The 12,058-nt window shown below is 37.5% G+C and overlaps 1 protein-coding gene across 1 annotated transcript in view; it reads right to left on the reverse strand.

Annotated features, from left to right (window-relative positions):
• LOC127526602 (outer dynein arm-docking complex subunit 3-like) overlaps window positions 1-12,058 on the reverse strand; it is a 64,308-nt gene that overhangs the window by 15,545 nt on the left and 36,705 nt on the right. Inside the window, exons 6-8 of the mRNA XM_051922480.1 lie at window positions 6,657-6,782; window positions 5,011-5,133; window positions 509-640 (exon numbers count right to left, since the gene is read on the reverse strand). Coding sequence (XP_051778440.1) covers window positions 509-640; window positions 5,011-5,133; window positions 6,657-6,782 — 381 coding nt within the window. The remainder of the gene's footprint in view (window positions 1-508; window positions 641-5,010; window positions 5,134-6,656; window positions 6,783-12,058) is intronic.

Genomic DNA, 12,058 nt, shown 5'->3' on the forward strand with positions numbered 1-12,058 from the left:
CGAGAAAAATTTCAGAATTTCAGTAAATAAGGAACCGTCCTTTTCCAAAGATGTCCACTGGTACTGTCTAAAGATGCCACTTGTATTTTATTGTGCATGCACAGTCTGTATGCTGATAGTACCAAGCAGAACATTAATTAATTACTAAAAAATAAACTGACTTCATGAGAAATTATTATACATGTTGTTCATTATTCTGTCAAACCGTCACAACAGCCTTAAGTCTGAATACTTGAACTGGCAGCTAGTAATAGCCTTTTAAGAAATACATACAAGTAAAGAACATTTTCAGAAAAATATCTCAAGTCTGTATTGAATTGTCAGAAAACATATGAAATGTTATTGTATATATTTTTGTATTGTATAAACTGAAACATATAACCTCATTTGTATAACATGGTTTTCTTTAAAAAAAAAAATGAAATGCCAAACCAGTTTTTTCAGGGCACTATCACTTTGCACTCCAGGCAGTTCCACTCCATTCCAGAACACCCTAACAAAGTCTCACCTCGGTGTCAGTGGCACCAGTTGCCTCTCTGAGCTTTCCAAATGCCTCTTCTAAAGAGTCGCCTTCCTTCTCTGCCTCCTCCTCTTCAGGGGCATCATATCGGCTCTGTCTCCAAATAATCTGAGGCTGTTTCTGTACAAAAGAGGAATAAAAATCATTGTAAATGAACAAATTATACAGTACAACAATCAAAAACTACAGCAATAATTTATTTATTTTATAGCCCAAAATCACACAAGGAGTACCGCAATGGCCTTTAGTAGGCACTGTTTTCTGACAGCCTCCCAGCATTGACTCCTTAAAATGACAAGAAAAAACTTCCAAAAAGGGAAAAGAATAGAAGAAATCTGGGGAAATACTATTTTCAAATTGATTTATTATTGCTATTTTTTATGTTTATGCAATTCATTTCTGGGGCTGCAGAGCATGATGCCACACGGACTATGACATAATCGCCACTCCTTATCAGTGCAGTGTTTTCTAAATTAATACTTATACCAAGAGGCTCCCCTGATTAGGTCAGTTGAGAGAAAGCCTTCATCTTTTCTTTTTTTTTATTTTATCAAAATGCTAATTTTCTTATCTTCATGGTAGATTACATATTTTAATTTTTGGCATTGGTGATTTTTATTGTATCGTTAACAGTATTGTTAATATCCTACCTCTCTGACCTTGCTCCTCATTAGCCTCTCTATGGTTGTAATGTATTATTTATACTATTGTTTTATCAATACTGTGTACCCTGTAATGCACTGGCCTCACTACCTATAGAGAAGATCCAGCTCTCTGTGAACCTTTACTGTAAAAAACTGGTGGGTAATAATATGCGTTAGGTGGTTTTATGAGGGAACCATCAATTTTTAATACTTTTTTATATGATTACAAACCTGTAACAAAATTGATTTCATTTTAATAAAGTATGACAAAGAACACCCTTTATAGCTTTTCTATGTGATGCACAATGGCTTTGGGTCAAGCTACAGTTACCTTCCTTGGCCCCACTATATTCTGTCTTTTCCCTCAGTGAGATTTCTCCCATGGAGTAGTCGGTAGTGCACAATGAAGTGGACTTGGCTAGTAGGAGAGCATAAAGACAAACACAATGTTTCAAATGGTGATACAAATTATAAGGCTGGCTAGTGGACATAAATAAACGATTTACTGAAAAAGGACAGGAAGCCAACTGGGTAAAAACAAATCTCTCTATTATAAAAAAAAATTCCTGCAGAGAAACTGTAGGGCGTCGAGACGTGATCTTCACGTTAAGATCATGAAAGACACTTAAAAGACCCATGAGACTAAAGAGATTGGCCACGGAGCGTTTCGCGGGGACCTTAAACATGAGACTTTGTGCGAAGAGATTGACCCAGGACCGTCTCGCGATGACGTAGAACATGAGAATCTTGCAAAACACGCCCTACTTACAACCAAATAAGACCACGGTCATCAAACCTCTCAGTCGTGTTTTGGCTTTGAGCACACACAGATCCAGGGCTCTCAGCGCATATAAAGCATATAAGGACAATACGTTATAGATGAAACGTAGACGACTAAGCGAAGAAGAAAGCAGCGCAGAGAAAAGAGACTCAAAAGTGTTGGAGAGACAAAAAAGAAAAAGAATAATCTAGGTGCAAATTCAGAAAATAAGGAAAGTAATTATCAGCCCGGAACAAGTGGAATTGAAAAAAAAGCACGTCCAATTCGGACGTTGGCGCTATACACTTGCAGAGAAGGTTAGAGATTATGAAAGCAATGGAATTCGAAAGGTTAAAAAAAAAAAAACATTGCCGCAATACACATGTGGGGAAAGTTAAAGAATATGAAAGTAGGAAAATTAGAAAGTATTAAAAAAAGAAAGTAAAGATCGCAGTAGTGCAAAAGGAAATTATTACTTGAAAAAGGGAAAATAATCACCACGGACCAGGTGTCACTGAAACAAAAGCAGGATAAAGCGAGGTCAGAAATAAAAGAGTAGAAAACAAAGTAAAACATCATAAAGAGGTTAAGAAACAAGGGGGCCAAACACATGCAGAGCAGGTTAGAGAAAATGAAAACTGGAATTCAAAAGCCTCAAAAAAATGTAGGTGTGAAACACATGCAGAGCAAGATACAGAATATGAAAGCAGAAAAAAACGACAGTGTCAAAACAAAGAAAGTAAACATCGCATTAGCGTAAAGAAAGAGAAATTATTACTCGGAGAAATAACGAAAAGGTGAATAGAGATCGAATATATGGACATAGGTGATATGTCAGAAGTATGTAAATATTGTAAGGCTTTGAAGTTTAAGTCAGAGAATTTCAAAAACGGAGTTTACCTCACATGCATTTATTGGTTACTTTGCAAAAGAAATTATTAACTGCTGATGACGTGGATCGTTTTGTCTGTGCTGAAATTCCAAACCGAGAAACCTATCCTGAATTATGGTACAAAGTCATTAAACACATGTCTCACTGACCTCATTAAAAAGATTCAGCACATTGGGACTCGAAAGATTCCAAATATTGTTTTTACAGAATTCCAGAAATAAAAGTAAAACTAATGAAATAGTAACAATTCAAAGAAAAAAAAAATCATAAAATTGTGTATCCGGAAAAACAAAAATGGGGGTTGGCGACCGAAGCAAGCAGGGGGCAAAGCCCCCTAGTTAACAAAAACAAAAATTAAATCAAGCGCGTGGTCCTTTACTTTCACACTGCTGTTCTAATGATCTTTTTCTTAGGCTCCCTGTTGTGACCCTCAGTAAACTTTCCTGCCCTTTCTCTTTAAACACAGATTTTGGCTTAATTTTGTTTTTTTTTTGTTGTTGTTGTCGTTGTTGTTTCTGATGTGTGAAATCAGTAAGTCTAATGAAAAAAAAACTACAGTACTTCATCTGCTCAAACATCTCCATATTCACTGTAATGTTTACCTTTTAGTAAACTTGTTACGAATGCTTTTGAAGTTTTGTGATAGTAAAAGAAGATCAACAATATGAAATTACTTCAGAGACTGCTGTTTTTCAAGATGAAGAGGAGGCAGTGGATTTGGTTTGGGCATTCAGAAATGATGGTGCTTCACACAAGGTACCAGTCCACCAGGAAATGACTTTGGACAGATCTAAGCCACAATGGAGAAAGATTACTTCATGGCCAGCCTGAGAGTGAATGGTTCTAGAAGTACCTAAGCACCAGATCATTAATTAGTAGTTTAAGTTGTTTTGTTTTTTTTGCAGTTATATTAAAATTAAGTAGAATCTTTAAACATCTGGCATCTATAAAATCAGGCACATGCAGAAAGTTTGAAAGGGGCAGGTGGTGAATTCATGTTAACAAGGCATGCAAGGAGAGAGAGAAAATCTATCTATCCTTTTTATTAACGTGTTTATTTAGGGCAAAGTCATAGGGAAGCTGAAACCCATCCAAGCAAGCATCATGTGCAAGGCAAGAACAATCTAAGAACAAGTAACCTTTTGTGTCGATGTGATCTCTGTAGAGCAGATGCACGGTTTAACTTGCTAGGATTTACTGGTTTTTCCAAACTAAAATATTCAGTATATAAAAAAAAGTAATAAAGGCAGTGAAACTTCACTTTGTGTCACCTACCATCTCTGGATATGTCCTGACAGTAACTAAAGAGTGACGCTAACTTATTAAATTCATCTGTTATCCTGACCATATTTGATAATAATCTGTAAATGTTATTTTATTCCTGCTTCTGACAGTCTTCTGGAATTTAATATGCTTATCAATAAGCATATTTATCTTTTATGAATTTTGCTTTATTGATTTATATTTCTATCTATATGACATTTGTTCACATTGCCTTTTTATCTGAACAGAGCAGATACTTGCATTTTTGCAATGTGGCATTTACAAGACGAAGTGTCACATAAATAATAAATGTATTTCCTTAGAAGACAAGCAATGTCCCATTTTTAACTCTAGTATATGAAGGTGTTAACTGTGGGTCATTTCATGGTCACAAGGATGTGTTGGTTGAAAGCAAGGTATTGTATTATGTAGGTGAGATAGGATTACTGGAAACATCTGATAAGAACAAATTCATCACTTCTCTAATTAATAAACCAAAAATGATGTGTTCATTGTTTCTACAGAGTTAACTAGTCAGCAAAATCAGGCATGATGTGGTTCCTTTAAATATGATAACTCAAAGCACAGAAGATTATTCAAATCTTATCTTTGACAGAAGTTGAACAAACTGATGTACTGTAATAAAGACCTCCAATTTGATAATTGCCTCATTTTTCTTCCACAGACTGGTTTTAGAAACTTTCACAAAAGGCTGCAAGTTTTTGTGGTTTCTCTGCATTAAACCTGCTAAAACGAGGACCATTGTACTTTTCGACTTACCTCATCTGGTCACAGCTCTACCTACTGTATGATCCATATTAATAAACACTGCTGTAACACAGTGGATACAACAAAAAAAACATCAGACACACAAAAGAACTTTAAAAGAGCTCAGTGTCTACTGTACACATTTCATTCCACTCAAACTCACTGGCCACGTAACAGAATCCAGACGGTCTCGTTCTTTTTCTGCTTGTTTGGCATATTTGGTCTTGAGTAGCTCTCTTGCATGATGCTTCCTCTCAGCCAACAATTTGTGACGTTGCAATGCTGCCTAATAAATAAATTAATAGACAAATAGTTTTGTTACCAGTCAACTAGATAAATTAACAGGACAATGTACTGTTGCCAGTTAACACACAGAACTGGAACTCCAGAGGTCCTTGGTGAAGCTACACTCTCTGACAGTTGACACGATGCCTCCTAGAGCAGAACAATATTATTTTTATACAATTTATTTTTTTTTATTAACTTAACCATCATTTATTGAAATTAGTGTTACATATACAGGTATATCGGAAATTATTTAAAAACGGGTCTCTGAAAATTATTTATGAAGCTATAAGGAGTATTCAACTTTTTTGAATAGTAATAAGTAATATTTTTTTTATAATATGTAATGTTGAACTCTAATTTTATTGACTTTGAATAACAAATAAAGCAAAATGAAAAGTCAAATGAAAACAATATTTATTGTTATAAATAAAAACTATAATCAGCTGAATACATACTACCTATATGCAGTGAAAATGTCTAATTTGTTTAGACTCAAAGTGGAGCCTCATGATATCCAAAAGATACTTTCTAGATTCATCAACTATTTGCATTACCACTAAGTAAAGCTAACTTGCCTGTAACAGGTATATTGTGCATGGATACCAGCAGCTTCAAATGCAAATGTAGATCACTTACTAAATACAATACGCCAATGTAGACTAATGGTACAATGTGGCCCACTCAGGCTCTTGAAATTGTAGTTAAACATAGCCAAAGTTACAACCAAGCACAGTTTCACAAACATCACAGTTAGCCAAGGGAGATCCAACGCCATTGCATGCCCTGTTTAGTGACATAGTGTAAGAATAAGAGAAAGAGCACATCTTGCATCTTCTTCTCCTCTGCTCTGGATGAGATGGCTAGAAAGATTGGCAGCCGTGTATCTCGCTTTTTTCCGCTCCATTGTGCGCAGTTTTTTGTGTAAAATAGTACGAGAGACCAATGTCATTGTTCTTGCGAATTTTATTTTACATTCTTTTCCCTTTTTTTTTTTAGCTCCTCTACCAGTTTGTTTAAAAGTTATTTTACATAAGTTGAGGTTCTGTTGCACTGTAGTATTGTATATTAAGAAAGCAGAGGAGATTTCTGTGATCCTTCATCCTTAATAGTATCTGCTTAATCCATTTCAGTTTTCCAAGTTTACTAGTTTAATTTGATATATAAATCTTTTCTTAACTACAAAAAATTCTGTATCTTTTGCATTCTCATAATTCCAATTGTAAAAAAAAATATTAGATTGCACAAAGCTAGGTATTTCTGGTAGAATCGTAAAAAATTCAGTCTCTTATAAAACCTTTTGCAGAGAAAAGTCTTATTTTTAATTTCAAAATTATTACATTGTAAGGGCTAAAAATGCATCTGTATACCCAACACCTCAACCCCTAAAATGGTTTATTGGCTAATTAAAATCAAATTAATACTTAAAGAATATAAATCAACTTTTAGTTTCATAAGATTACCTGCCTCAATATGGCCATATACTTGGATCTACATCTGGATTTGAAATAATTGAAGAAATACCTTTGCCTCATCCTTTGACAGGCACACATCTTTTTGCATGTGTCGGAGTCTGATCAACACCTGCTTTTGCCTCTCCACCTCCGCCTTTATCGTCTCCATACGACTCTTGAAAGTTAAAATCTCACCCTGTAAACATAAGCAGAAAGTTCATGTGGCCAGTGATAAAACTGTGCATATTTGGTCTATGGACTCAAGAAGAAAATTATTTACCACTATTGAAAGCCCAGAAAAAGCTTGCTATGCATTTTTAAAAGTTACTTTTATTACATGTTTATAGGGTCATCATTATCACATGTACATAGTACAGTGTGTTATGACATTGCACATACTGTATTTATGCATTCTATTATTGTTCTGGTTTCTGAGCTGTTATGTGTTTTATTTTCATGTATTTTCTGTGATGTTTACAATTATGCACAGGCAGTTCAGTGGGATTTGTTGTTACTCTGAAGTTTTTTGGAGTTGTAAATATTATTTTTGGATGTATTTTTTTTTTCATTATATTTTCCTCTTTTAGGCCTGTGTAGCCTACTTTCCAGGCAGGAAGAGGCCTTTCCTGGCCAGTGAAGCCTTTTTGAGGTCTCGCACCCTTTTTGCATTCATGGAGGCTCCAGTTCACGACAGAGTGAAATTCTTACTTGCATGTAATCAATATGCAACATATCACCACTCTCCAGCTCCATTAGTAATGAGTATAACTAACCTGTCTCCAAACTTGTCTTCCTTACCTAAAAACTGTATTTCATTTTTTGTCAATTACTTTTAGGAATTTTACATGAGGTCATTAGAAAGTAATTATTATTTTCTTGTACGCAAATAAGGCATGTATAGCTTCCTATAGCTATACCTGATATAGCCAGAGCCTCATAATGTCTAAATCCAGCCCTAATGTTGAGAACCACTGCTACAGAAGAACCACATTGATTCTTTTTAGCCACCTTCAGTAACAGAAATGTGAACAATTTAAGCAGTCTTTTATCACAAACATTAGGTGTTATAACCTGTTATTACAAATATTTAATTATTTAAATTTACTATATAGACTAATTTTGTAATTGAAAGCTGAAAACGAAGTTTAAATTTGAATAAAACTATAAAATAGCAATGAACTCCCATCAATTTATTTCAACTCGACAATAATTTTTGGGTCTGTTGCTGCCAATCTTGTTGCCTGTATCTAAGTTTCCACACAGAGAACTTACGAAGAACCTGGTTAACCATCAAGCAAAACAGCAACACATTTTTTACCGTCAGTTTAATAAAATTCAGTAATATTACAACAAGGAGGGAAGAGATATTGGCTCACTGGGCAAGCTTGGTAAAAAAAACTGCACATACTGTATATGCATTACAGTAATAAAGTATGTGTTTGTGTATATATATATATATATATATATATATATATATATATATATATATATATATATATATATATATAGTGACTTGAAAGTGCTCAGCCCTTTATCTCACCCTTAAAGTCTCAGTTTAGAATTTTAAAAATGTTTTAAATTGAGAAACATGTTGCAAGTTAAACATTCATCTTCCCAAAGCCACCCCAAATAAAGAAAATACAAATAAAAAAAAAATTGAAGTGTGTGTCATCATAATAACTTTGTACATCACTTTGACCATTATTCCTTGTGAAATTGCTCTAGTCGTGTCAAGTTAGTTGGAAAACTATAATAACTTTGAGGTCTTGTTGCATATTTTCAATTGAATCACAATAAGGTCAGGTGCCTGACTCTGCAAATTAAGAAAATCTTTATTCCTTCATTTCAAGTCACTTGCTTATTGTTCTGATCATTGTCATGTTAAAGCATACGGTAATCGGATTTCTAGTTTTAATTTACTGGCAAATGTTTATCCAATGTTTCTTTTTTTTTTTAAATTTTATTTATTAATTTTATTGTAATCATTCCATACAAATAGATCAATTTATACAAAAAAAATGAAGACAAATCAAACCCCCACCCTTGAGAAAGACAGCATGGCCAAAAGAGAATTGCTTAGGGCTTTTTCATAGGGCAAAAATAAACAAAAGAAAGGAAAAAATATATATAGGTAAATAAAAAAAATGGAGAAGAGAAAGAAATGCAGAAATAATTATTTTTTCTTATTCTAAAATATTATTGATTAGATTCTGCCAGGTTTTGAAAAAATTCTGTACAGATCCTCTAAATGAGAATTTGATTTTTTCCAATTTCAAATAATATAAAACATCGGTTTCCCACTGACTTATCAGAGGAGAGTTAGGATTTTTCCAATTTAACAAAATAAGTTTGCGTGCCAAAAGTGTAGTGAATGCCATCACCATTTGCTTGTCCTACTCCACTTCAAGTCCGTCTGGAAGAACACCGAATACAGCTGTTAATGGGTTTGGAGGAATTATGATACCAAGGCTGTCTGAGGCACTTAAAAATTTTGGTCCAAAATGATGTTAATTTGGTGCAGGCCCAAAACATGTGACCCAGTAAGGCAGGAGCTTGGTTGCAGTGTTCGAAGGTTGGATCTTGCCCTGGAAACATTTTGAACAGTTTTAAGTGAGACAGATGAGCTCAATATATAATTTTTAGTTGAATAATTCTATGCTTTGCGCATATGGAGCTCGAGTGAATTCTCTGCAATGCTACCTTCCACTCTTATTCTGATATATTGATTAAGAGATCTTTTTCCCAATGTCCTCTTGGATCTTTAAAAGGAAGGGACTCTAATAAGATCTATATATATAATTCACTAAGCCGCCGACAAGTAGCCACCCATGGAAAGCACGCAGGAAAGGGCATGGACTCACTAAGCCGCCGACAAGTAAGACGCCCATGGCGCATGCAGGAAGGAGCCACGCCCACCAACTCTAAGACCATTGGATACGACAACAACTCACAGAGCCACGCCCACCAACTCGGACACGACGACTTGGAAAAAACGGCGTCATTTATGTTCGTCTGTGCTACAGTACACATGCACCTCTGAGCCACGTTGACTTTCGGTTACGACGCACGACCGCGTGCACCATAGCAAACTGTTTTACACACTACATACAGCAATTCACATCCACGACAAACATGCATCTTCTTAGATGGTCCTGCAGGAACACAGAAGACGTTTCCCCGCCCATCAACACTTCTTTTTCCCCGGCCCGCGTCTACCCTCGCTCTCTAGGCATTCACACTGCCTGCTCATGTGCCCGGACGCAAAAACTCACCAACCACCCAGTTAGTCCCTTTCGTCTGTGCTAGGAGTCCACAGGCACCTCTGAGCCACGTTGACTTTTCATTATTCTTTTCGGTTGCTACACCCGACAGCGTCCACCATCGAAAACCATGGGAATGGAACAACGAAGCCCTGCCCAGAAACTCTACCCCTCCTCCCACGTGATCGGGAATGCACCTCAGAGCACTGCCCGCCAACTCGAACAGCTCATCAAACACATACTCACTCGCTTTGGTCTGTGCTGCTGTCCAAACCCAGCTGTGAGCCACGTTTACTGTTCTTTTGCCCTCCATGGCTACCGGTTCAAATGTATTTCATGGAAACAACACTTCTTTCAATGTTATAGAAATTCCTGCATCAGGTAACTGTTTGTTTCTATCAGTCGGGTTTTTTTGGAAAAATGTCATTGACGAAACTGTTGCTCTCAAACTTCGCAACATGGCTGTTGGCTTTGTTTGCCAACATTGGGATAACTTTGGCGACGTGGTCACAAACTGCAACAACTCACCACACAAGGATGCCCTGTCTCTCGAGGCATTCACACTGCCGGAAGACAACCATGGGATACGCACAAAATAGCCATGTCAGTCAACGCAGATCAGACACCCAGGTAAACAACACTGAATAATCAATAGCTGCATCTACTTTGCCCGCCCCAGCTCCTCATCGGTTTCGTCTGTGTTCAGCAGTGTTTCCCAAACTCCTGGTGAACCCCTGTGGATGCAGGGTTTTGTTCCAACCAGATTCCTAATCATTAATGCCAGTGAAACTCATCAGGGATAAGTTGGTTTTTCAAACGCAGCCATGTAGCAGATTAGTCTAGCAGGATGTAATAATCCGAGATGAATGCGCGCCCACGCGCTGAGTGAAAAGACAATGTATATTGGGTCTAGAAAACATGATCAGCAAGTCTTTGATAGGCTGCAACAAAATGATGAAAGAACGGGCGCATTTTTTTCACACAAGCTGGGTGGGTGGGGGGCGGGCGGCACGGTGGCGCAGTGGGTAGCGCTGCTGCCTCGCAGTTGGAAGACCTGGGGACCCGGGTTCGCTTCCCGGGTCCTCCCTGCGTGGAGTTTGCATGTTCTCCCCGTGTCTGCGTGGGTTTCCTCCGGGCGCTCCGGTTTCCTCCCACAGTCCAAAGACATGCAGGTTAGGTGGATTGGCGATTCTAAATTGGCCCTAGTGTGTGCTTGGTGTGTGGGTATGTTTGTGTGTGTCCTGCGGTGGGTTGGCACCCTGCCCGGGATTGGTTCCCTGCCTTGTGCCCTGTGTTGGCTGGGATTGGCTCCAGCAGACCCCCGTGACCCTGTGTTCGGATTCAGCGGGTTGGAAAATGGATGGATGGATGGGTGGGTGGGTGTTAGTTAGTTAATTAGTTACTCGAAGGATTTCAAGATTTAACATGCACAAGTGGTAACACTGCAAAAGCAGCCCAAACCAGAAAAGATGGCTGGCAAAAAGTGGCCGACAAATTAAACGCGTGTGCATTGTACTTACTGAAAGCAGCGTTACGGATTTTGCAAATGTTCATTTTTTTCCCTCTGCTTAAAAAGCGGTGTGATTATGCGGCGTATATTACGCCGCGGGTTGGTATGCAGCTTGTAAAACAATTTGTTTGTCGCGGATAATTTGCCTTTTACTTTAACACGAAGACAATTTCCTGTTAGATTTGCCTTTGCGATGACAATTAATAAGGCACAGGGCCAAACTTTCAAAAAGATGTGCATGTATCTGCCAAACCCAGTTTTCAATCACAGACAGTTGTATGTTGCTCTCTCCAGAGTTCCATCTTTTCATTCACTTACTGGTATGCCTGCAGGAACACGTGCAGCGAGCGAGCGACACACACACACATACAGGCGCGCGCGAGAGAGAGCGAGCGTTGGACGCATAAGAATAATAATACTTCATTACATTGATATACCGGTGTTTTCAGTATTCAAAGCGCTATCCACACAGGGAGAAACCGGGAAGCGAACCCAAAATCTTCCACAGTCTCCTTACTGCAAAGCAGCAACACTACCACTGCGCTACAAGGCAGTTAAAGAATGCACCGGGCTCGATTTTGTTTTCACTTCTGTTTACAGCGATCGGATCGTAGAGTGCATTATTGCAATGTTACTTTCCTTGGTGGATAATTACATTACGGATGTTTCACATGTTAATTTTTTCCCTGTGCTTAAAAGACA

This window comes from Erpetoichthys calabaricus, chromosome 2 (genome assembly GCF_900747795.2).
Source record: "Erpetoichthys calabaricus chromosome 2, fErpCal1.3, whole genome shotgun sequence".
Taxonomy (NCBI): domain Eukaryota; kingdom Metazoa; phylum Chordata; class Cladistia; order Polypteriformes; family Polypteridae; genus Erpetoichthys; species Erpetoichthys calabaricus.